Here is a 27,564-nt window from a genome sequence, read left to right on the forward strand (position 1 = left end):
AGCAGGCTTTCCAACAGTGTCACACACAGAGCGGCCCCCAAACGTCATGTCGACCCAAATCCATTCCCAGGAGAAAGGGAGAATTCTTCTAGGGGCAGGCCAACATTTAAGTAAGATGCCTTTCCAGATTGCAGCCGCAGTTGGGCACTCGAAGAAGAGGTGATCAGTGTCTTCCACATTGTTCCAGCAAAGGCAGCATGAAGGAGAGACAGGAATGTGGCGATACAGCAGGAAGGTATGAGTAAGGAGACAGTTGTTGAAGATCCTCCAGACTGTGAAGCAGTGCCTAGGGATGTGATGCTTGAACCAAAGAAGCTTTCTCCAGGGGGCAAGAGGACCTTTGTGCCGAATGAGATCCCATGCTTATCTAGAGGAGAACAGAGCAGGGTTGCTAGCCAACCAGTTAACACAGTCCTGGCTGCCTGAAGGCCTTTTAGTGATGGAGGAGAGATCATTCTAGAGGTTCGCTAGGTTCGCAGTGGAAACAGGAGGAGCCCAGTCGGACTGATCTAGAATGTCAGCCACCAAAGAGAGCCTGTGGAGGCCCGAAGCATAAATAATCCGAGGGGTGACCAGAGGGAGAAGGAGACCCTTTGGGCCAGTGATCTAGCCAAAGGTAGGTTGAGAGCCCATCCCCAATCTGAGATTTGATGACATGGCTGACCAGGTGGCGGGAGTCTAGGATTTTGCGCCAAACCTAAGAGGAGTGAGCCGACAGGGAAGCCGTCCAAATGGAGTCATGCCTAAGGGGTCCCGAGTAGATCCAGTCAACCCAAATGCTCTTGTACTCTGAAGCAATCTTCCAGATTAATTTGGAGATACCGGCCAAGTTCACATCCTTGATTCTTCTAATACCCAAGCCACCTTCTTTCTTCGGTAGACACACAGTAGCCCAGGGAAGAGGGTGGAGAAATCTAGAAGTATCATTACGCTTCCAAAGGAAAGAAGCCAGAAGAGATTCCAAGAACTTTATAGTAGCTTGAGGCAGCCCGTAGATTCCAGACCAGTAGATATAAGAAGATTCCAAAACTGATTTGATAAGGACCAGCCTGCCCGCATAAGAAAGGACCTTGCCTTTCCATAACTGAAGCCTATTCCGAATGAGGTCGAGCATTGGGGTGCAGTGGTGGGCTGAAAGCCTGGCAGGAATCAAAGGGAGGCCCAAATACTTCACTGGAAGGTGACCTTCTTGGAAGCCAGATTTGTCCAGAAGGGGAGTCTTGTTCTGCTCCGAGACCCCCGCAAAGAGCAGGAGACTTAGAAAGGTTGATGCGAAGGCCTGATAACTCATGAAAGTGCTGCAAGCAAAGCATAATAGAGTCCAGAGAGGCAACGGAAGCCTTTGAGAAGATCATTAGGTCATCCGCAAAGGCCAAGTGAGATAAGTTGAGAGCTTTACACTTGGGCATGGGCGAAATAAGCTGTTGATCTATGCAAATTTGAATTTCCCTGGAGAGGGCTTCCAAAGCCAAGGTGAACAAATACGGGGAGAGAGGACAGCCTTATCTAATTCCAATAAAGGCATCAAAGTAACCTGCAGGGTTGCCATTAACAAGGACGGAGAACTTTGTGGAAGAGATGCAAGCCTTGACCCAGTTGACAAAGATAGAGGGGAATCCCATCTTGTTCATCACCTGGCAAATAAAATCCCACCTTAAAGAATCAAAGGCCTTGTGAATGTCAATCTTTAGGAGAATAAAAGGGGCATGACTTTTCCTCTCAAAACCTCTAGCAATGTCATGACAACTAATGATGTTGTCCGAGATGTGCCTTCCAGGGATGAAAGCCGATTGGTTGTCACTGACTAGCATATCCACAACACTCTTGAGCCGCCTAGCAAGGATCTTGGCAATGAATTTGTCTATGAGATTGCAGAGAGCAATTGGCCTGAAATCATTCATAGCAGAAGCACCATCCTTCTTGGGGATAAGACAAAGGAAAGTGTGGTTGATACCTTTAACTTGATAAGGGTTGTAGAAGAAGCTGACAATTGCTGCAATAAGGTCCTGCTTGATGATATCCCAAGTAGCTAAGAAAAACCCCATACTGAAGCCGTCCGGGCCAGGAGCTCCTGACACCTTAAGGGAGTGAATGGCAACCACAATCTCATCTTCCTTTGGAATGGAGCTCAAGGAGTCAAGGAGCGCCGGCGGGATGAATTTGTTGAGAAGGCCACTCGGGATGGGGGGAGAGGTCAACTGAGAGCTGGAGAAGATATCCTTAAAATGCTGAACAGCCAAGTCTTTGATGCCTTTAACAGTGGAGACAATGGAACCATCATGAGCAGTGAGGTGAACAATGGAATTTGCATTGACCTTAGCCTTCAGAGATCTGTGAAAATAGGCAGAGTTAGAGTCTGCCAACTCTAACCACTTGGTTCTGGATTTCTGTTTCAGGAAGCTCTCTTCACGAGCAAGTAAGGTGGAGATCTCAAGAGAAATAACTTTTTCTTCTATAGCTAAAGCTTCATTGCAGTGATCTGATTGAAGCCTAAGCTGAATAGAACCCAATCTGTCCTTGTAGTCCAGAACCTGCTGAGATATGTTTCCAAAAGAAGAGGTATTCCAATCCTTGAGAGCAGCCTTAACATTTTTGAGCTTTCTGGAGAAATCAATGAGGGGGGAGGTGAAAGCAGAGACATCTTTTTCCCAAGCTTGGAGGACAGTGGCTAAGAAAGTGGGGTGAGAGGACCACATGTCAAAATATTTAAAGGGTTTGGGGCCAAAGGAAGTGGAAGGCTGGATAGTGAGAGAGATGGGGGAGTGGTCCGAGATGTCGGGGTTGTCAAAATTTGCATAAGAGGAAGGGAAGGCTAAGAGCCAATCCTCATTGACCAAGACCCTGTTCAGCTTGCAAGAAACCCTATAAGTACCTGCTCTCTTGTTGCACCAAGTTAGAGGGAACCCAGTCCATCTAAGATCGTTAACACCCAAATCCTCAATACACTCATTGAAGGAGTTGATAGCTTCCAAGTCCAAGTGATCACCTCCCATCTTTTCATGGCTGAATCTAATCACATTGAAGTCACCTCCTAAGCCCCAAGGGTGAGAGCCAAGCTGCCTAACAATGGAAACAAGGTCAGACCACAGAGGGATTCTCAGGGAAGGGCTGTTAAGAGCATAGACCACAGTGAAAAAGAAGGAGAGATGACCCAGGCAGTCAGAAAAAGAAAGATGAACCAACTGGGAGGAGGAAGACAGGAGGGATAAAGAGATTTTTAAAGGGTCCCAGAGAATCCAGATTCTACCATTTGGGTGATGTGAGTAGTTGGAGAGAAAGAACCAGCCAGGAGCAAGAGAAAGCAGAATTTTGGCATGGTTGGGCTCCTTGATATGGGTTTCTAAGAGACAGCAGAAAGAGGCTCGAGACTGACGCAACTTGAAACGAACAGTAGCTTGTTTAGAAGGGGAATTCAAGCCCTTGGTGTTCCAGATGAAACCTTAGATCATGAGGGGAAGGCAGGCAGGGGCAGTAAAGGCTTACAGAGCCTGGACAAAACAGGCCTCGAGCGGGTCTCACTGCGATGGCGACGACGATAGGAGCAGTAGAGGGGGGAGGGAGGGATGATTGAAGGCAGCAGAGAGCTGCGATGGATAGGAGATAGCAGGGAGCCGTTTTCCGGTGGAGAAGGAGAAGATCCACTCTGGTTAAGAGAGGCGGGTTGGTTTGAAACCCACGAACCCGAGAGAGAAAGGGGAGGTTCACTTAAAGGGGTGGGGTTAGAACAAGGCCCAGAAGAGTTCGAGCCCAAGGGGAGGAGGGGGAGGGACTGACCAGGGGGGACCACAGGGGGTCAGGATGGCCAAAAGTAAGGGGGTCCACAAAAGGTTGGCAAAAGGAGGTCTTCATTAAGTTATCATCCAAAGGGAAACATAAAGCAACAGCACCTGGAGTAGATGACGAAGGCAGGGAGCCAGTCGCCACAGCAGAGCAAGACGCCAACGATGGCAAACCCAAGGCAACAGCAGTCGAGGAGTGAGAGCTAGAAACGAAAGGTTCAGGGGGAGCATCCTGCGACATCCTGGATCTGCTTCTGGGTAAAACATCAAAAGAGGGCTTCTCGGGGCACGAGACAGGTAAAGAGTCATCTACATCGTCATCAGCGGCAAGAGCGCCGAACCTGTTCCAGAAAGCCTGTTGGCTCGGTTGACTTAGCGATCCAACCTCATTTCGGCGACGGTTTCGGTGTCGAATCCTGTTACGAGTTCTTCCCCGGGAAGGCGATCTGAAATTTCTCACTTCCGAAGTGTTTCTGGAGTCCAAACTGACGACAGCAGGGGGAGGCTGAATCGATTGCACTTTAGCGACTATAGACGCTTCGCCTTGGACAGCAGCAGGGCCAGACCAGTCATCAACCACAACAGCAGGAGCTGGCAAAGAAGGCTGAGCCTTAGGAGTGCAGAGATGGGAACCATGGCCAAACGTCTTGTAAACCTCACAATGGGGAGGTTTCCATTCATAGTAGAGCTCTTGTTCAAAAGAGAAGTCCTCTCCCTCCTTAACCGTGATAAAGGAAGGGAGTGGTTCCGTAGCCGAAACCTCAACACAAATTCGAGCATAAGCGAGCCTGTCTTTACGGCGAGTTCTAACGTCCAAGAATAGAGGAGTACCCAAGACAGAGCCAACTAGGCTGAGACCATCAGTGCACCAATAATGTAGGGGGAGACCCGGCAGAGTAACCTAAAGAGGAATGGAGGTGGGATCAACTCGCCGGAGTTGGAGCTGCCGATGCCACTGGCGCAGGAAGATAGGCTTCTTACCTACAAGCCAAGGCCCACCCTCAAGGGCTCGAGTTTTGTCAGAGTCAGTAAAGAATTTAAAGATGAAAAATTCATTATCCAGCAGGAAAGAGTCCATGGAGCCTTGGGTTCTCCATTGCTTGGAGAGAGACAGCTTAACAGTGTGAAACGGAGGTCTGGAGCCAAGGAAATGGCCTACCAAACAATTCTCCCAGAGTTTAGCTTCGGAGTCAAGAAGTTCAGGTGAGCAAAGCGCAAACTTTGTAAAGTCAACAAAGTTGAGAGCAACGAAATGGAGTGGGAGGCCATCGGGCAGAGAACCAGAAATTGGAGTAACGAGAGAACTCCAGGATACTGGCTGAGAAGGTAGGGGAGGAGAAAGTGGGGGCGAGGGAGAAGAAGGTATGGAGGAAGAAGGCTGCAAGAGAGGGGAGTTTCAAGCCATCAGGGGTGGCCGGAGCCGGAGGAGCTATGTCCTAAATTTCCCTCCAATTTTCATCTCAATCCATTTTTCTTAATAGCCCTCCTATCGGGGTTTTGCATCTTGTAACCAAGAATAAACTCATCTTCTCATCACATGTAGCAAACCTCACAATTATCGAGATAAACCCAGCAAATGATGCTTTACATGAACCCTGGAAATAGAATGGAAGAGTCGATTGAGACAGGATCAGTTTGAAATTTTAATTTAAAGTTGTTTTCAAAACCAGATCTTTCAACTAATTTCATAGAATCCTAATTCCAACCTGATTTCTTAGTCAAATAATTGAGTTTCCCTACAAGTCTCCGATACTTCTCAGGATCTTCAAGCACATCACCATCATCTACCATAAGCTTCAAATTTGGATCCATAGGAGTATCCATAGGTTTAGCGCCCAACAACCCTATCTCTGAAAGCAGGTCAAGAACATACTTTCATTGTGACAGCGAAATTCCTTTCCGTGATTGAGCAACCTCAATGCCCAAAAAATATTTCAGTCTTCTAAGATCTTTAGTCTGAAACTGTTGTCCTAAATGTACCTTCAATTTCTCAATACTAGAAGAATCATCTCCTGTGATGACAATATCATCCACATAAACTATCAAAAATATCCTTTCTACATCAGATATTCGGAAAAACACCGAATGATCACTTTCAGATCATGTCAGCCCAAACTCCAACACAACATCACTAAATCAACCAAACCACGCCCGAGGCGACTATTTCAGCCCATACAACGATTTCTTCAACTTACACACCTAACCAGACTCCCTCTGAGCAATAAACCCAGGAGGTAACTTCATATATACTTCTTCATGGAGATCATCATTCACCATGTAAGAAGGCATTTTTCACATCCAACTGAAACAAAGGGCAATGATATATCGCAGCCAAAGGAATCAATATGCGGACTGATGTAAGCTTTGCAACAAGGGAGAAAAAGTATCCAGGTAATTTACACCATATACCTGCACATAACCCTTAACAACAAGTCTAGCCTTCAAACGAGCCAAGGAACCATCAGGGTTGACCTTCACCACAAATATTCATCGACAACCAATAGCAAACTTACCAGATGGTAAGGAAACGAGGTCCCATGTCTGATTCACCTCTAGTGTAGATAATTCCTCAGTCACAGTAGCGCTCTCCACCCAGAACTAGACAAGGCTTCTGCAACAGACTTAGGAATAGGATGACGCTCAACAGTAGACAAACAAACAGTAAAACTAGAGGACAAACCAGAATAGGAAACAAAGTTAGAAATGAGATGTTGGGTACAACTTTGAACACCCTTACGATGAGCAATCGGAACATCTCAATCAGAAACATTAGGAATGATAGGAGAAGAGGAAGTACCTAGTGCAGGATCAGGATCTGCAAGCAAAGAAGGCGAGGTAGAAGCATTCTACTGAGTGGTGTATCTCTCGGAAGGTGTAATACGGGGTGCAGCCTCGTTCGGAGTGCGACGCTGAAACACAACAAGAGGTTCTATAGAACGAGAAGGTGGAGCAAATGACAAAGGAACCTGCAAACCAGGAGAACTTTCGACAACATATATGGGCAGATCATCATCCAAATCTGAAGAAACTATTGAAGACTAAACATGAGTAGACTCAAAGAAGGTAACATCAGCTGTCATAAAATATTGATTCAAATCAAATGAATAACAGTGATAACCCTTTAGAGTTCTAGAATACCCAACAAAAAGACATTTAAGAGCTCTAGAATCCAACTTAGAACGACCAGGACGATGATCCCGAATAAAACAAACATTCCCAAAAACACGTGGTGGTAACCCGAACAATGGTATAGAAGGGAATAACAAAGAGTATGGAATGCCACCACCCAAAACTGAAGAATGCATGCGGTTAATGAGATAGCATGCAGTCAAAACAGCATGAGCCTAGAAAGGTTTGGCCACCTTCATCTCAAACAGAAGAGATCGAGTGACCGCCATTAAATGTCTATTTTTCCTCTCTGCCACACCATTTTGTTGAGGTGTGTCAGCACAACAGGGCTGATGAACAATCCCATATTGCATCATAAAAGCACTGAAGGGAGCTGAAAAATATTCTTTAGCATTATCACTACGAAGGGATTTCAAAGAAGTACTAAATTGATTCTGAATTTCAAGAACAAAGGCACAAAAAATTTGAGAACAACTCAAAACGACTTTTCATTAAATAAATCCAGGTAACTCAGGAATAATCATTTAAAAGTGACAAAATAACGAAAACCCAACTTAAAAATTACTGGATAAGGACCCCACACATCTGAATGAACTAAAGAAAAGGGTTGGTCAGACCGTTTATTGACTCTAGGGGGATAACTTACACGGTGAAGTTTCCCAAATTGACAAGACTCACACTGTAAACTGGACAATGACCGAAAACGACTATCCAAAATTTTTTACTCTCCAAAGAAGGATGACCCAAACGACAATGAATTTGGTGAGGAAGCGCTACACTCGAACATACCACGTGAGACGTGTAGAACACGAGAAAAGGTCTCTGAAAGTGTAGCCACTTTATCGCCACCAAGAATCTGTGAACAGACAACATCAAATTCTTTACCCAAACCACCTAAAAATCCCATGACTGCGAGTTGCTCTCGCTGATTTTGCATCTTCTGTATGTCAGAAGTAATAGCAAGTAAGGAATTCAGCTCCTCATACATCCTCTTGAAGTCTCCAAAATTTTGGGTCAAAGAACGACCCTTCCGATCAACCTAATAAAAATCTTGAGAAAGCTCATAAATCCGAGAAAGATTGTTCTGTCCAGAATATAGAACATTCAAATAATCTGTTAGCATTATTATGGAGTTTTTTTCTTATTAGTTCAAGCTGGAGCTTCCTTTTACTTATATGTATAATCCAGCTGAGGGAGAGTGTTGGAATATGTAATCCAGAATACTGTGGGGGTATTCTGGTCCTTTTGGGGTAGTTTAATTCTTATGTCATTAGGTTAAGTTGCTGCTCTTATAAATTCAGCTAGTTAGGGGTAATTATGTCTATTTCAGTCCCTTTGTAACTTTCCCCTCTATTATAAATAGAGGGGCTTACCTATCAATGAATCTAACACATTCTATTCTCTAATTCTCTCTTTCTAACCTATGGTTCTTCCAGCATGTTATCAGAGCAGGTCTGATCTAGGTTAGAAAGAAAAAAAACACTCTTTTTTCTTCAATCGACTTCTCTCGCCTTTCTCTCTTTCTTGGTTTCACCTTCTTCTGTTTTTCTTCTTCTCATCCTTGTAAGGGGGCAGCACTATTGAGGTAAAAACCTAAACCAATGATTTAGTTGTTGCCCTCCTCCATCCACTCTATTTTTTCCATTGAAAGTCTGCTGGAAGCATACCTGCAATTTGGAGTTCTTTTCTAGAATTCCTTGAAGATCAGATTTTTCCACTCATGAAGGCTGATCCTCCATTGTTGGAGCCACCAATGCAACCTTTTCCAGCACCTTTCTATCCTCTTCCATCTACTCCTTTCTTTTCTTTCCCGGCCTTGATTTACCCCAATCGATCTCCTTTATTAGGGTTTTTTTCAAAACCCTAACTCCATTGATTTTTTGGGTTCCTCCTATCAGATGCAGCTGATTTTTGGGGGGTGATTTTCCACTACGATAAGCCCCACTCGACCTAAGTTTGGACCCTTTCTGATGGCTGGATTAGTTTTTACAGCAAAACTTCCTTAACCTTTTAATTTGGTTACCTGCTAAAAACCCTGACTCCAATCAAATTTAGGGTTACAGGTTTTAGCTTTTACTGATTTTTGGAGGGCTGATTACTTCCATTACTAGGACCACTCAACCTCAATCTTGCACCTATCCAAGTTTCGAGAATACCCCTACCCCAATCGATCTCTAGTTTTCAGGGTTTTCCAAAACCCTGACATTAATCGATTTTTTGGGTTAGGGTTGTTTGCTGCTGCTGTAATTTTTTGGAGGTGTTTCTACCATCAAGAGAGGCAATCTACTTCAATTACTCTTGGCTAGAAGAAGTATTTTACCTAAGATAGCTGCTGCCCTATTTTTTTTTGCACTTTTGGGTGTTTCTCCCTCTTGAAGATCAAGTCTCAAACACTACAAGAGATTGGTTGTTCGTATTGGAGATCCATTCAAGCAGCTGAGGACAGCATCTATTACCTGAAATCATCACACTTTGACAAGTCATCATCAGTTTTTCTGAAGCCCCCTACCCTCCAATCGATCTCAAGTTTCAGGGTTTTTACAAAACCCTGACTATAATCGATCTAAGGGTTAGTGCAGTCCTCTTGCTGATTTTTTGAGGTGTTTTATCACCATCAGAGGAGTACTCGACCCAAGTTTCAGCATCATTTATGGAGTTTTTTTAACAAAATTCAGGTTTCTTCCTTATGGTCACCTTCTACATCAATCAACGTATTTTTTTTATAGTTCCTATGTGGCTGGCTGCATCACTTACTAGTTACTATTGGATCTGCTAAGTTATTATCTTATACTTTCTGGTTCTATTGAGCTTTACTACATACCTTGCTGGTTCTATTGATTGGCTTCTATAAACATGACTGGTGGACATGTTACTATTGCCTTTATGAGAACTATTGTTGCCCTGTTCTTGAGACTGAGTATCCTACTATTGGAGATCAAATTTCTTTCATTGTTGAAGACTCGAATCTACTACCCTGGAGATCAGTTTATTTGGGATTACAACAGTGTGTTCCATAGTTATTGGTTGCAACTACGAACCTATTCAGTTGTGTGAAGTTTTCTCTACTGATTCAAATCCAGTTTACTTTAAGAGTTTGATCCTAGCATTGTTCACTAATTCAGATCTGATCCAAGTTTTTTTCTTTTTAAGTTTATTACATCAATTGTGCCCAGATATCTTCGTCAGTTCTATTCCTTCAAATCAGATCTGTTTACTTATCAGATTTGAATATTGGAGTTTGGTGTCTCTCCCCTGCAGGAGTTTCCATCTAAGGAGTTAGTTTGATCGTTTGAAGATGGTTGAAAATTTATGGGTTGCATTGTTTTTCTCCGTAATTCATTATCCCACTACTCTTTTCTTCACTTCACCACCTCTCATACCATACCTTTGGCATATACCCATAATCACTTTGGAAGTTTATGGTATAATCTACTTTGCCATTACTTCCTCTTTTCCATTACCCATAGCACCTTTGGAGAACCCTGGAAGGTTATCCTTCTGCACTATCTCATTCATCATCTCTGTTATGTCCACGTGTACTACTACACGTGAGGGGGAGATTATGTACAGTACACCTGCAGACGTTGCAGAAGCAGAACTTGCATGAACACTTGGTGCAAAACATAGAAGATAAGTGTTTCCACCATTGCCATTGGGTATCCTTCGTTATTGGGGTGAGTTTGCCATAAGGGGGAGAATGAAGTATTAAAATATTGAAGATATTTGGTTGTTGCCTGCCTATTTGAGGATTTGTTGCCTACCTATATGAGGATTTACATTTGGGTTGATTATTTCCGCTGCCTGATTCAGTTTATTCCGCTGCTTGCTGCCCTAGTCTTTCACTTCAAGATTTTATGTCACTATGACAATCTGAGATTCATCACTGGATCATAGTTATCAAGGCGGGAAGGCGACCATGGAGTTTTAGAGGGTAAAAAAACAAGGCACCCGCCATGCCGCCCAAGGCGTCCAAGGCGACCAAGGAGTCATGTTTGAGTCAAGTGCTTCTCATGACCATGACCAGTTAAAACCAGCCAACAATTTTCTTCCATTGTTGAAAATTGTTGGCTCCTTCCAGCTTTTTTTCTACCAACTTATTGGAAGAAATTTCAGCAACATCAGATTTATTATCACTCATTGATCCAGATAATCAGTCCAAATAAGATATAATAGATGGCCAGAATTTACCCAGAAATCAATGTAGAGAATCTGCCCAGAAAAGGATGCAGAATCTGTCCAGAAAATTGAACCAGAAACTTGATCGATAGAGCTGCTCCAGAAATAAATGCAGAAAATTGTCCAGAAACTTGATGCAGACTCTGCCCAGAAACTCAGAAAATCGATCCAGAAAATTGATCAATATTACCTTCTACTCCATAAAACAATGACCAGAAAACGAGAGACCTAGTTCTCAATTCCGAAGCATGAACTAGTCTCTAAAAACCTCCAAAATATAACATAGGGTGCTGCACCCCTTTAAACCAAAGCCGAAAGAAGTCGCAAACCACCAACCGAGATGAGCCAACCAAAAATTGATTGAAACCTTGAGAAAGAAGAGAACAAGATGCTAGGGACTATGTAGCAGCCCTAAGGATCTTGCTCTGATACCATGTAATAATATAAAAGAAGAAGAAAGGAGAAGGAATGGAGGGAGGAAGAAGAAAAAGAGCTGCTGCAACTTTTGGGAGTCACAACCGTGAGGTTTTCACTCCCCACCGATGTCATTAAGTAATAGGGTAAAACCCAAAAAAAACAAAAGACAAAAATACACCCATAGGGAATCGTGATTAGTACTAATGCTAGTCACGATTCCCCTCCCCTCTTACATTGAGACTTCTAACAAAGAGCAACTTTAATAGCAAATATAGAATTAAGAGTGCCAAGAGAGAAGTCAACCAAACTGGATGGTTAGGAAAACTGATTGATGAATTATAGTTAGTGAAAATACAGACATATGGGAGCAAAATGAATTATGTAAAGTGATATATTATTGGCCATTTGTATGGAAGGCATGACAAAAACAGAAATAAACACTACCTTCAATGTAGAAATCAAAGAGAGAAGAAGAGGAAGGAAAAGAGAAAAGAATGTTGTAAGGGAAGAGAAGAGACTCACGGTTGGAGAGAAAAGCTTAACCATACCATGATCGGCATGTGTATTTATATAACTTAAAGTGACTGAAAAATACATAAATCTTTGCTGCGGGCAAATAATCTCCAATAAGGAAACACAAATAATCTCCAATAAGTAGACAGCAGATAATCTCCATTAAGAAGACAAGCAAGTAATCTCTGATAAGAAGACAAATATATAGTCTCCACTAAGGACACACTGTCAAATAACCTCCACAAAGAAGGCATAAGAATCTCCATGAAAGAGAGACAATAATTGTTACACCCGTGACCAAAATCCCAGTCTAATTTGAACTTTTCATAATTGGTGTTGCTCCGGTGACTGACGACACCGTTGACCTTAGGCTGTAGCATTTGTGGAATTCTTATGGGCCTTCAGATGTTCGATGGTAAGAGACTAAACCATGTTATTTAAACCCACCATTGCATGGTAACATAGTACCATTTGATGTACATGAACCCCCCCTTGAAAACCCCATATGATTGGGCATGGACAGCAGACCTTGTTTGACCTCAAAGTGCTGTAAAATGGCCTGAGGGTCGATCATGTGGTCGATTGGGGGGATCATCCGCACGATCAACCGGTGATGCTGAAAATTTCCCACTGAACTTCGAGGTGGGCCCAACCCCTCGTGTCCATGTGAAGTGTGGATGTTCACCATGTGTGTCACACCCTTGTGATGCTAGATGGTGGACCCACTTACCCAAATATTGAGTTTAAAGTGATTTAAGTTGGGGGGAAATAGCCTGTCTGCCAAACAGGCCTTAGTGAACTCAAGTCTACAAAAAGACATGAGCTCTCAAAGGATCATTTCACTTCTCCTAAGGCTAAAAACGTAGGAAGGATAGAAAGAAGAGAAAGAAAGAAGAAAAGAAGGAGAAGAGGGAAACTAGGAGCATCTCCTAGGAGTCCAAGCTCAACCCTAAGGTAAACCAATGTACCTTGCATACTCTTCTCCATTTCCTTGAAGCCTTGACCTAGGGTTATGGGATTTCCTCTTGGATTTGGGGTTTGGAACCTAGGGCTTGTGGCCATTCCTATGTGCTTCCTTAGGAGTTCTACACTTCTATGCACACCTCTCACCCTAAACCAAGCTAGCTCATTGGCCCATTGATGGGAATGACTCATGCTTAGCATGCTAGACCCTACCCAATGGCTTCCTCATGCTTCCAAGCATTGGAGTGGACCTTTTATATTTTTAAGCCCCTTTGGTAGTGGGGTATATGCTCTCCACCTCCCCCTTGGATTTCAAATGGGAACTTGAACCCAAACCTAGGGTTTCCAAGTGGAGAACTATAGTGGGATCACCCCTCCATGAAATGGGGGTGTTCATTAGGGTTTTTATGTTCAATTAAATGTGTAGGTGATGTATCTCCATCCCCTTGAAGCCCCCTTCAGCCTAGACCCATGATTGACCAAGGCTAGCTGAGTACAGCCCCGGATGCCTGATCGGTCGATCGAGCGGTCGATCAGGCATGACTGACCGTAGGATCAACCTATGGCCTTAGGGAAGCTTCTGCCAAGCTGACTGGTTGGTCAGTGTAACCGACTGCACGATCAGCCGCAGGATATACCTGAGGCTATGTTTGGGTATTTTTCCCAAGTTTTGTTGAGGGTCTTATAACATTTTAGTGCAACCTAATTAACTAATATTCTATACATGAATTAGGTCTTAAACAAGGTTCTTGTGAGGTCGAATCGAAGGTACACACTCGAGTGCATCGAATCACCTACGTTGCCGAAGGTGAGTGGGTTAGATACTTGGTTTCTTTTACGAAGTATTTCAAACATTGTACATTGTGTATGCAGTATGCCATTTATAGCATGATGTTAAGTTTGATATGTCTAATATGATGTTCATGCTTATGCTCACTATGTATGCTAGTCTAGGTATTTAAATTCTTATATGATTGCTAGCCTAGGGTTGTGATCATTAATATTGTGAATATTCATCTTGAATGTTATATGCTAGATGTTTAGGACTCTTTGCATATACTCTAATTGTTGTGAATGAGATGTGAATGTTGGAAATGTACATGTGACGGATGTGTGAGATGGGATCCGGGAGCCAAGGGGAAAGTCGGGCCCGTGATCGCCATGTGGTTAAAGCAGTTCATGCCCATTTAAAACTAGGCCTTGGAAACGAGGTACGGTTTGGCCGATGTGAATTCCATTATGTATCGTCGTACTCACTGTTGCATTTTATTTTGATATAATTGTTGTATTAGAGATAACTGCTACATTGGGCTTGGAAACGGGTTTGTGGCGGGACCAAACGGGACTTCGGTACCACATTTGCCGTAATATTGGGTGTGTCTATACTAGAGACGGGAGGAGAGTGGGGCCAATCGGTACTTTGGCACTATGAACTTGGCCTTTGGTATATGCATACGCATGCGCCACCATTCATATAGATGTATGCTGATTAGGATGAGACGTGACCCAGTACTACGATCCTTGCCGATAGGGGGTTAGGTGTTGGACAACCCACGGGGTAAGCCCGATGATGATTAGCAGGAGTACTCCTTCCGTGGAACGATAAGAGTTCTTTCGCAAGCAGATCGAGTTCGGGGACCGTATTATCAGAACCAAACGCTAGGAAGGGGTTGTTTGCATAGTTCGAAATTTCGTCTCGTCTCACCATTTCAGGCTAGTCAAAATTTCCGAAATATTCCACAATTTCGGCGAAATATGGTATTTTTCTGCCATATTTCGGCACTCCATCTCGGTGGGTTTTTGGCCATATTAAGGCCTGATAGTTCATGTACACCCTTATTTAAGCTAAATAAACACATTTAAACCTTCATATTACAAAAAAACTGAACTCAAAGTAGTGTTTTGGGTTTGCACCCTTGATTGACAGTATACGGTCGGACCCTAATGTATAAATAGTTAAATACACATTGTTTAAGCCCTAAAAGACATAAAAAGAAATTTAAACAAAGTAATGAAACAAAAATAAAGTCAAATGTAGCCTTTAGTTTAAACTTTAAACTCATAAAGTCATAATTGCATAAGTTCATAAGTCAGAACTCATAAACTCCAATAATGGTCAGTAGTTCAATACTCAATGCACAAAGTCACAACTCACAACTCACAACTCACAACTCACAACTTTCATAAAACAAATCCTAGTAATAATTGAAGAACAAGTGTTTCCCCCCACAAAGAATGGCTTGGAAGAAGAAAAAAAAACCAACTAAAGCACTCTCTGCAAGGTCTCGGTCGAAACGAGATATTGCTTTTATACTTAAGTTTAAAGAGTCACATGCATAGGAATGTAGCCGTTTTGGCAATATTGACATGCCGAAATATACCGAAATTTCACGAAATTTGAACATTTTTCATTTCGGAAGCCCATCTCGTCTCGGTAGTGCCAAAATTTATGAAATTTGCCAAAATTTCGACGATATATCGTGAAATTTTGAACCATGGTTATTTGGGGTTTGTGGTCAACTCATGTGGGAGTCCGGATTCACAACTTTCTATACGCAACTTAGGTTTGACATCATTGGGCTCCGCCGTTTTCAGGACCAGGGATGCTACCTAAGGTGTTGCAATGAGGTAGATGGGTCTGTTAATAAATTCAAGGCCCGATTAGTTGCAAAAAGATTAGACTACCAAGAAACTTACTCACCGATAGTGAAATTTGCCTCTATAAGGTTAATATTGACACTTCTCCCACATCTAGACTTAGAATTATTCCATATGGATGTGAAAACTGCTTTTCTAAATGGCGAGTTAGAAGAAACCATTTTCATGCAACAACCTGAAGATTTTCAGATAATGGGACAAGAGGATAAAGTATGTAGACTTAAAAGTCTTTGTACGGATTAAAGCAGTCCTCACGTCAGTGGTATTTAGTATTCTATAAAACGGTTCTTAAATTAGGTTTTATGGCTAACAAGTTGGACAATTGTGTTTATATCTTGAAGAATGGAAGTAGTTTTACTATTCTCTCCTTGTATATTGACGACATACTGTTAGCTGGAAATAACTTGGATATGCTGAACAGTAGTACTTTACCCAGACTTAGTTTTGTTGCTTTGGTGGAATTGATAAAATGAACTCATTCACGCACCATATGATTTCATTCATGGACTGTGTGTGTGCTTGCATGTTCTGACTCCTCATTGGGCTTAGTGAATCTCATTCCACATGAATAACCCCTTTAGATTGTGATGTAGGTCTTAGCGTGACAATGGGCACAAATGATACTTTTGTTGCTGTCGACTACAGTGACTATTTGTAGACTCCAGAGCCCGAGGGACATTATGCTGATTCGTAGATGTGAGGAGTATGCCTACGGGACATAATGATCGAGGATGTGATCCTCACTATCCTTCTTGTTACATTTCATTTTGATGTATTTGTGGGTGTGGCCCAACATTCTCTTTGATGTATTTTCCCCTTGATGTATATTCATTCTTTTGCCACATTGATGTATATTATTTTTGATATATAGTATTTACATCTTGATTGGACCTTGGTTGTAAGCAATGGATAATGGACACACAATTATTTTTTAGGATACCACATGATAGATTCTTTTTTCTGATTTTACAGTTTTATTCTGTTTTCCGCTACTCTAATCTTGATTATGTGATTTTGGACTGTGAGATAATGTAATGTACTACCAGAGTACCAGGCTATAATTGACACTGCTGGGAGGGCTGGCCCAGGAGTGAAAAGGCCCACTCCATGGGAATTGATGAATGTACATTTGCCCAAGCAAAAGCAGGAGCTTGAAGAGAGCATCAACTCATTAAGGCCGAATGGGAGAACTATGGAGTTACTATTATGTGTGATGGTTGGACTGGATCCACTAGACGAAAGTCCATCATCAACTTCATGGTCTAATGTGATGGCAAGACCATCTTCTGGAAGTCAATGGATGCATCCAAGGAGAGAAAGGATGCAATGTACATATACAAGCCGATGAAAGAAGTTGTGGAAGAAGTAAATAGTGAAAGACAACAAGAGTAATTTTAAGAAGGCAAAAGAAAATTTGATGAATAAGGAAAGCAAGAGGCTGCATCTTTTCTGGACTCTACGCGCAGCCCATTGCATTGACCTCATGCTCAAACAAAACCAAGATTGCTTAAATCTCATTTATATTGAAGGAGTTATGTACCAGTCTAACTTAATTTGGTGTGCGCGACTGCTGTCAAAATCGCTCTGAATGAAAATAATTTTTTGGACATCAAAACAAATGAATATTTTACCGCACTTTTGGTTTTTAACAATGTTTTACCATATTAAGATTTATGGAATTTTTTATTTGCGAAAAACCCCAACATTAGAAAGTTGGAAATTGCACGTACTACCGAAAATCCAGTTTTTGTTCTTGAACTGGGGGGTTGACTTTTATCCTTTTGGAATTTGATTTTTTTAACTATTTTTCTTGGATTTAAATAGGGGGTATTTGCTTATTTATGAATAATATCTTAAGTAAATGATATTAGGCATAAATAAGTGTTTGTCCTGGTTGCTGGCCTGGTTTTTGGCATAAATAAGTGTTTGTACTAGTTTCGAGCCAGGTTTCTCCACGTTTCGAAGGGCATGAGTGTCGAAACTTGCGAAATTACTATCATCTCATCCGAAACCAGCCGAAACTGGTCGAAACTTTGAACTTTTAAAATACATGCAGGTTTCGTCTCGGTTTTCCATGAAACCAAGATATCTTGGAAACCTTGGTCGGTTTCGACCGAGATCTTGTTCCATGCATGGAATTAATGAAAGAAAGAGTCAGAGCAACAATACCTAGAGATGGGAAGGGGTATATTAAAATCATTTGAGGACCGATGGGAGAAGCACATGTTCAATCCACTACATAAAGTTGGTCTTGGGCATTGAATTTCAATTGAATAGATCAATAGGGACATAGTACTTCCAGTTAGATCAGAAAAGCAAATCAAGGAGCTTTCTTTCCCTCGGTATGGTCCAATTTGTTACGATACGGTTAAGGTTGGTTCCGTAGGCTTGGTAGGCTTGGTACTTGGTATTGGCAGTAGTCTTAGCTCTTCCTTCCCTGCTGCCCTGTACGAGGTTCCTATTAGTTGGGGTTCTCCCATAGTGGGCCATCCCATAGGGGTAACAATTCCCATAGTGGTGGGTTTTCCCCTGGGGTTTCCCCTATTGTGCAGCGAAAGCAAAGCAAGCAGGAGTAGGGACAATTTCAACTGCTTCATCTATACCCACTCCTAAATCTTGGTCAACAAAATCCACAACTTCTGCTGGATATACTGCTACTGCATCAACCGACTCAACTTCTCCTGCGACTGCTACTGAACCGACTAGCTAAGCTAACTATGATGCTACCGTCTCTGCTGTTGGTGCTGGTGATTAAGGTAGTGGTGAATAAGTTGGGATGGGAAGGCATGTTACTGTTGGAAGTCCTAGAATTCACGGCGCAAAACGAACTAATCCATGACCGGCAAGTTTTCCGAAACCGAACTGAATTGAATTGTTACTTAAAAAAATGCTTGCTGAAGAAAGAAGGTCCATTTTCCCACGTAGTTTGTCGGTCAAACCAACGATTCTATTCTCAAAGTAATAGAGAGAGACTTTCTTTTTCTAGTTACACTTCTATCAATGCAATGAAAGAGCCATCCCTTCCTATTTGTTTCTCCTGATTTTTTTTTTCTAGATCTTGTTTCACAAAGAATTAGAATAGGATGGAAGAAGTGGAGAGATGCGTCCGGAGTGTTGTGTGATAGATGTATTCCGTTAAAACTCAAAGAAAAACTTTATAGGACAGTCATACAACCGGCTATGATGTATGGGCAGAATGTTGGGCAGTTAAGAAGCAATATATAAATAAACTCAGTGTAGCGGAGATGACGATGTTGAGATGGAAAAGTGGCAAAACTACGAAGGACAAAGTAAGGAATGATCATATTAGAGGTGATTTGGGAGTAGCTCCGATGCATGATAAGCTACGAGAAAGTTGTTTGAGGTGGCATGACCATGTTCAACGGAGGCCTTTGGATGCCTAGTACGGAGGAGTGATTTATTCAGATTGAAGGAACTAAAAGAGCCAGGGGCAGACATGACCTTAGGAGAAGTGGAGAGGAAAGAAATGCATAGCTTAGGCCATGTATCAAGTATGACCTCGAATAGAGCTGATTGGAGGGCCAGGATCCCAGTAGCCGATCCCATTTAGTTAGGATAAGGCTGAGTTGTTGTTGTTGCATAATACATAAATAACCAGGCAAGCAAATAGACTAATAGACTACAAACTTAAGTAAAGACAATAGAAAGAAAGAATAGTATAGTAACTATAACAGAAGGTATGCAGGATAAAAACTTCAGCCAATTTCTTATGCATTACACTCTCAATAATAACTAGTAACCACATAAAAAAATCATATTTTCCAAAACCAGAGGCTCACATCTGTTGCTTCATGATCAGGTTTTCCATGTTTCAGCGTCAGTGGGGACCTTCCCCTCAAAATGTAGCTGTCAATGAGAAAAGAACTAATAAGTATGGACCAATATAAAAAAGAGTAGAAAATGCAAAACCTAGAATTTTTTCAAACCATTAGGTGCTAATTGAGATCTTACTGCTCTATGGCAGAAAACACCACACCTGGGATCAGCCCATACTTGAATGCCTACAAGAACGGAAATGTTACAAACTAAAACACAAGGCAGTTGGAAAAAGTAACTTTAAACCAGTGTCTTCAAATGGTAAAAGCATGACATGCGACATTCAACTTGCCAAGAAATAAGGTGTAAGCCTCAAAGCAAAGAATATGAACCTCCAACTGGAATCTACTTGTTATTAAAAAACAAAAAAAGGGTGTACCAAGTGCACAAGGCTCCCGCCACTGCAGGGCTTGGGGAGGGAGATAATGTACGCAGCCTTACCCCTGCTACCCGGATAATGTTTCATGAGAGCAGCAAAAATCTGGACTGAAGAGTGGATGGTGCTCGGACTGTGTCTGGACAATAACCTAGTCGACCGGCCATTGCCCATATACTCCCAACATTTTTAAACGGTCATTTTCTTAACATCTTGATCCCAAGGGGATCAGACGGTCGACTGGCTCTGCAAAAATTAGAGCCATGATTTAGCTTGGACCACTCGACCCATCTTGAACCAGACCTTAATTTTGACCAGATTCATGAAGATCGAGCAACCATTCTTTCCTTAGTCTTTAGAACCATTCTTTCCTTGTCAAGTGGAAAGGTCGCCCGCGCCAGGACAGTACTTGGATCCATGCAAATGACTTCAAGAGGTTTGACCCCGAGCTGTATGATCGATACATGGCCTTCACCCATTCATCGGAGATGAATGTTTCTTAGCCCGGGAGAGCTGATGCAGGTCCAAGCACAAGAAGGACGAAGAAATAGTCCTAAGGGACTGATTGTTGGAGCCTTAGAAGAGTTTATTTCTATACTTAATTTTTTTTTTGAGCTCTTAGATTGAACCTGTCCAACCAATGGTCCAATTTAAGTGACTCTTTCTTATTGGCTGATTTTGTTTTATTTCTATTGGCTCTTAGAGCATCTTTTAATTTTTGTCTAAAACTATGTCTTATTCTTCCCCTCCACGATTTTAAGAGGGTAGAGTTGTTTTTTAATTAGGAATCAGATCTGGGATTCCAAATCCAGATCTGAATATGTGTAAGGCCTTTGGCCCTTTTTCAGATTATAAATAAAGCAATCGTGGGCAGGCTCCCCCACTATTCTGCATTAAAAAATTTCTGCTTTCAAGCTTTGTTTGCTGCCATCGTGCTGCTGCCTCTGCTCCTCTGTGAGTTCTTACATCCTTGTGGATCTCAAGGTGGATAGGGTGGGTGGACTCCTGCAACTCCTTGCATCGAGAAGATCGGGAGGTTCTTCACTATTTCAGCTGCTGCCATTGCTGGGTCTTCAAACCAGTAAGTGATTTAGTTTTCTGCACATACCCTTCTCTTCTTCATCCTCCGACCTAAGCCAGTCTTACTCCATCAATCCCATCAGATCACCACAGTCAGCCTTCCATCCCCCTCCATTAAACCTGCAACTATTCCTTCGATTCCTAGCTTGAAATTCAAGCAACTCTCCTCCAGCCTTCAGATCTGTCCCAAAATTTCGGCAAACATCCACCACACTCCCTCTTACACTCGATCCAACTTTGAGCCTAATCAGACCACCCAAACCTAATCCCCCTCATCTCCCATGAAACCTAAAACCCTAACCCTAACCCAAAACTGCAGAATTCCTAAACCTATCCAAATTCTATTTTCTTTATACCAAAATAACCCCTTAAACCTGCATATTAAAACTATATACAACCCATACCCGAATTCCTTAACCTAACCCTAATTTTACCCTAAACAGCCCAAATCTATAAACAGTTTCAGAATTCTGATTTTATCGGTTCCTATTAGGCTTTGTCTATATAGGACTACATTACTCTGCCAGCCCCTTCCAGTTTCCCACAAGCCTCTCGCCTCTCCTTTCCTCTCCTTTGCCGTCTTTTTTTCCCACCCTTGGTGGTGAGTTAACTCCCACCAAGGGCTTTTTATTCCCCTCCTTATGATTTGGATTTTTTAGAGGATTTATCTCTGTTATTGCAATTTTTTTTCCCTTACCAGCCACCATGCCTGATGTTTAGGAGATCACTTCTGCTTCCTCTGGCCCCGATGGTTCGTCACAACGTGATTTTCTTCCGTTTTCGGCAAGCCCTATCAAATTAAATGGATCTGGCACAAAATACTCCTGCTCAGGCCTCTTGCCCTCCGTGGCACCTCTGCCTCCATTGCAGATGGCTCCTCCATTTCTCTCTGGCTTGATCCTTGGCATCCGCTTGGAGTACTATATAACCATCTTGGCCCCAGGGCAATCTATTCTTCAGGTCTCCCTAAAGATTCACCCCTTCCCAGCCTCATCGTCTCAGGGTCTTGGGTTCCCCCTCCTTCCCTTAGCCCCTCTACCATTTCACTGTTCTGGCAGTCCCTCCCCCCCCGCCCTTCCCCCACCCTTGTAGATAAGATCATTTGGCTTCCCTCCCCCAATGGCTCCTTCTCTGCCACATCAGCCTGGAACTTTGTTTGTGATCCCAGCCCCACCGTCCCTTGGCACAAACTAACCTGGTTCAAGGGCCACATCCCTCGCCATAGCTTTATTGCCTGGAGATCCCTTAGACTTTGCCTTCCTACCCAAGCCTTCCTAATGCACCATAACATCCATGTTTCCCCTTCTTGCGCCCTCTGTTGGAATGGTCATGAGGACATAGCCCATCTTTTCTTTGCCTGCCCCTTCTCCTCCACCATCTGGAAAAAAGCCCTATCCTTCATTTGGCACCGAAGTAGAAGATCTATGGACTTTGATCGGGAATGGCGCTGGTTGGACAAAGCTTTCACAGGAACCTTAGTCTGTGACACTATAGGTAAGCTGGTCTTCTATGCTGCTATCTATCATATCTAGATGGAGCGGCACCTTAGGAGATGGACTTCCAACTCCCGATCCTTCGATTAGATTTTGAAGGCCATCTCCTTTGACGTCTCTTCTAAAATCAATTGCGGCCACATCCGTGGTATTTTGGATTCCCCAAGGAACAGGCATATTGTTGTCTCCTGGAGTCTTGATTTGTCTATTTTGAGGCCTCCCTCCTCTGTGTAGGCTGGGCTGCCCCCCCCCCCTTCTCTCCTTTTGTATATTCCCCTCCCCCCCCCCCCTTTTCTTCCCTGCCCCCCCTGGGGTATGGTAATATATTTATTCATCCAAAAAAAAAAATGGCAGCAACTATCTCTTGTGGTCTCGTTCTTGCTTGTTTGCTATAGGTTCCCATGGTCTCTTTGGCTACATCAAGGGCACAGCTGTCAGGCCTACCGAGGCTGGTATTGCACAGGATCGATGGATGAATTTTAATTTCTTGGTCATGTCCTATCTGGATAATTCCATGGACCAAGAAATTGTCGGGCGCTACCTTCTCCTTGATACAGCTGTTACGATCTAGAAGACAGCCCAGGACACCTATTCCCAGGTCAGGAATGCCACCCAATGCTATGAGCTCCATAAGAAGATCCACTCTACCAAGCAGTTGGAGTTGTCCCTTTCTCAATACTATAATAAAATGTGCATTATGTGGCAGCAATTGGATTTTTTGGGTACCTTCACTGCAACCCGTGATGTTGACACAACAACTTTCCGGAAGTAGGAAGTCGGGTCGCGGGTCTTTGATTTTTTGGCTGGTCACAATATTGAGTTTGATCAAATCAGGGCCAGTATTCTGAATCTGATCCTCTGCCTACTCTTAGGCAAGATTGTTGAACCACTCTAAATCATAGTGTTCATCCTTTCTCTCTTTCACTCTTCTCACATTTTCCTTCACACACTAAGCATACAACCACTCTTTTCATCATTGGGTTTTTATTGGTCATAATTTTCCGCTAAATACTCAATTCACCCCTTGTTGGGTTGCCAACGATCCTACACTATTCACACATCATATTTGAGGTGTCACATATGAGCTTCAAACATTCCTTCAAAGGAATAAGCCACAGATACGCTTTCAAAACACTTCTTTAAACAGAAGGAATCTTGTAATCCTCAAAGCAAATCTTCCATAGTTTTCCATGACCCTCCCACTACCACTCCCCTCCAAAAAAATAAAAAAAGAAGGGAGAGGGGGTGGGGTTTAGGAAATTTTTTGCTGCTGAATTGTTGGGGTGCCTTATTTATAGAGATTTCACAATCATCACCTACCTTAAAACAAAAATCTCAATGATCAAATGATCTTGATTCTTGAAAACCCTACAAGCCAGATAGAATGACCATATGGAAAACTTCCAACCTCCCCCCCCCCCCCTTTCAAAACCAAAAAAAGAGTTTTTTGACTATCTGAAAAGACACGATGTATGAGAAGACTAGGATCACAAGATCATATCATACTGCAAAAGTGGCTGTTTGAAAGACATCAAAACTGATAGCCTCTGTTAAATGGCTTCAGGTTTATATGTTTTTTGTGTGGCTGCAACATAGAACTAAAACTCGGAACTCGACCAGGTTTCGACCCTGAGAAAAACCAAGTTGACACGAGATATCTCGGTCGAGTTGGTGCATTTTTTTTTTTCAACTCGAAACCTGGTTTCAGTGGGTTTTAGACCTAGTTTCGGTCTGAAACTTGGTACTCAGCCAATTTTAGGCAAACACAATGGCATTATCAGATTTTGCAAAAACATCCAAATAGGAGTTTCACTTAGTGAGAAACCAGGAGAGACACTTACTTATGCCAGAAACCAGGACAAACACTTATTTATGCCCAATACCATTTAAGTAAATGTTTTGGTATTTGTATTTCATTTACTTAAGAAATTATTCATAAATAAGCAAATACCCCCCTATTTGAATCCAATAAAAATAGTTAAAAAATCAAATTCCAAAAGGAAAAAAGTCAACCCCCCAATTCAAGAACAAAAATTCCTTCAATATTTTTTTGGAAATCAAAACAAATGAATATCTTATCGCACTTTTGGTTCTTAGCAATGCTTTACCATATTAAGATTTATGGAATTTTTAGATTTGAGAAAAACCCCAGCATTAGAAAGTTGAAAATTGCATCTACCGTTGAAAATCCAATTTTTGTTCTTGAACTGGGTCTCTTACTTTGTAACCGCACGCTACCCCAAGCGTATAGAATTTGCTAATGAACGCTGAATAGCACCGAGGATCGACCTCCGATCGTCGCTTCTATTCTCCGATCTGCAGCAGAGTGAAAGAGGAGAACTCATCTCCGACTATTTGTACTTTTGTAAAGGTATTATGAAGTAAATTTGTCTATCTACTTTCTTCTTGCCTTTCTTTTCTTTCTTGTTAGACCTTGCCTTCTCCGGCAACGACATATCACAGCAGAAGTCTACCTGCGAATTGGTAGATCGATAAGGGTTACCCCCTTTGAGTGCAGCGACAGATCTTTTCTTTGATCAATAGCACCTGCTTCGCACACACATCTGGTACTATCCCTCAAGGAAGGATCATCACTATAACAAGGGGGATAAGAAGCCATAAGAAACATTGCCTAACAGAGATAATTTCCTAGGGGCTAAACCCGTTCTATAGTATCGGTAGGACAAAGGTCCAAAACACTTTTCGGTTACTCAAACCAGTGTTCCGCTGGACATCACCACCACTACAGAATATATGGCCGTGGAAATTACAAAGAAAACAATCAAAATTAAAACTTCGTACGTTACCACTCGTTAGCGGAAAATCCGTCCTTGAGGGATAGTACCAGATGTGTGTGCGAAGCAGGTGCTATTGATCAAAGAAAAGATCTGTCGCTGCACTCAAAGGGGGTAACCCTTATCGATCTACCAATTCGTAGGTAGACTTCTGCTATGATATGTCGTTGCCGGAGAAGGCAAGGTCTAACAAGAAAGAAAAGAAAGGCAAGAAGAAAGTAGATAGACAAATTGGGGGGGGTTGACTTTTTCCTTTTGGAATTTGATTTTTTAACTATTTTTATTAGATTCAAATAGCGGGGGTATTTGCTTATTTATGAATAATATCTTAAGTGGATGAAATACTATTTCATTTACTTGAATGATATTAGGCATAAATAAGTGTTTGTCCTGGTTTCTGGCATAAATAAGTGTCTGTATCCCAAGGTTTGCAGAGATAGGTGTCTATATACCAAGATTTCCACTGAAATCTCGAGATATGGCACTCACATAAAGGAGTTTTGTGAAATCCGCAATAAATTTAAAGTTTTTGGAACTTGTGTGATTTCAGGTTCCAGCTCTGAGTATATGGTGGCATCGATGCTATGGGCTGCATCGGTTGAGAACACAGATGAAATACTCGACACACCTATAGAGGATTCCAGGGATTCTCCCCAACTTGCCCTTCTGGAGTCAGAGGACCCCCGTGAAACCCCGCACCGGAGTTACCTATGCCGGATTTGCTGCCTAGAGGCTATGCAGAAGCTCTCCCTTAATTAAAACTCATTGTAAGTATAATTTAAATGTATTTATATAATGTTTTGTACGACCAAATAGAATTTGTAGGGTATTTTAGTCAAATTCCCTCTGTGGGACCCACGTCCCCAGTGGGGAATCATGTTCCTAACAGTTACCCGTGTCCAGATTACCCCTGATGTCGTATGACGTCACTCTATGGTTAGAATAGAGTAATAAATACAAAGTTCTGGTTAGAAACTGTTTTAGAAATCAGTTTTAAAACTGATTTTACCTAAAATGACCAGATTGCCCTTATGACTTAAACACTATATATATATATATACATTCCTATCTCACTATTCATTATTCACAAACAAAGAGAAGAGGAACCAGAATTTCGTTCCAGCCATAGAGAAGAAAGAAAGAATAGAGAAAAGAGAAGAAGAAGAAGGGAAAAGAGAGGGCTGTTCTTGAAGGCTTAGATCCCATACTTGGAATTAAGCTTAGGAACCTCCATTAGAGGCTGAGCTGCATAGTTGAAGGCTGTCTCCATCTTGTTTTCACTACTGAACTCAGGTAAGCCATGAATCTATGCTGTCCTCTTCCTCATCTTCTCTAATCTCTGTCCCTATATGACCTCTATGGCAAATTCTGCCATTAAAACTTAGCAATTATAGGTTTTATATGTCAAAACCCATCTTGTGACCCTTGAATTGGACTCAATGGTGTTCAGACCTTAAAATAAGCTGTGAATTTCTTGCTGCTCTTCATTTACAGCTGAACCTTGAACCTTAATGGACCTTAGAATACTAATTTAGGTTAATTAGCCAAAACCCCCAATTTAATTAAGGTTTTAAAAAAATTAAACTATGGAATTATGTTGACCCACCTCAAATTAGCCCAAATTCTGCAATTGGATCCATGCATGTGAGGATCTAAGCACCAAGAGCAAAAACCCCAAATCTGGCCAAGCAGTCGGATGCTGTTGCAGGCCTAGGGGCGGTCGTCCGGCTCCCTGGTGGTCTGCATCCGGCTGCCTATTTTGGTGCCTTTATGACCCTGACCCTATGGGACTTGGCCTTGGGCCATCACAAGACCTAATGCATGATGTTTTGTGTATTGTTTAGGGCTGTTTCTACTGTTACTTGTCTGTTTTGCTGGGTTCTTGGAGGGTTATTTGAAATAGGCTAAGCTACAACTACAGGTAAGGGAACTTTGGAATTAATTTTGGAGTGTTTATCATTTTAATTTACTGTTGTTCTGGATGCCATGTCATGCATCATCAAAATTACTCAGATGCATATAGTTTATTAGCTTGTATTTTAATGCATTAGAATGCATGTGATTTAGGCTGCATTTGTCATCTTGCATTGCATTGATACTATTGTTATTGTGAAATTATTGATGGTGAAATACTGAACTTTTATAATTCAGCTGTTCATACCTGTATCATCATGAATAGATTGCACTGGGCTAGGTTGTTGATCATCACCCAGTACTACGTCCCTTGCCAACAGGGGAAGAGGTGTTGGACAACCCGTGGTTCAGCCAAAGGGTAAATGTCGGGGAGCCATCTACTGTCCCATGTTAGCGTGTGTATTCCGCTGTGGGAATAAACAGAAAGGGTTGGT

At 42.2% G+C, this 27,564-nt stretch overlaps 1 protein-coding gene across 3 annotated transcripts in view; it reads right to left on the reverse strand.

Annotated features, from left to right (window-relative positions):
* LOC122656497 (electron transfer flavoprotein-ubiquinone oxidoreductase, mitochondrial) overlaps positions 1–27,564 on the reverse strand; it is a 138,808-nt gene that overhangs the window by 43,199 nt on the left and 68,045 nt on the right. For all 3 annotated transcript variants that reach the window (XM_043851041.1, XM_043851039.1, XM_043851040.1), the window contains 2 exons: positions 19,608–19,657; positions 19,436–19,502 (listed from right to left, as the gene is read on the reverse strand). In XM_043851041.1, the coding sequence (XP_043706976.1) occupies positions 19,436–19,502; positions 19,608–19,657 (117 nt within the window). The remainder of the gene's footprint in view (positions 1–19,435; positions 19,503–19,607; positions 19,658–27,564) is intronic.

Source organism: Telopea speciosissima, chromosome 3 (assembly GCF_018873765.1).
Source record: "Telopea speciosissima isolate NSW1024214 ecotype Mountain lineage chromosome 3, Tspe_v1, whole genome shotgun sequence".
NCBI lineage: Eukaryota > Viridiplantae > Streptophyta > Magnoliopsida > Proteales > Proteaceae > Telopea > Telopea speciosissima.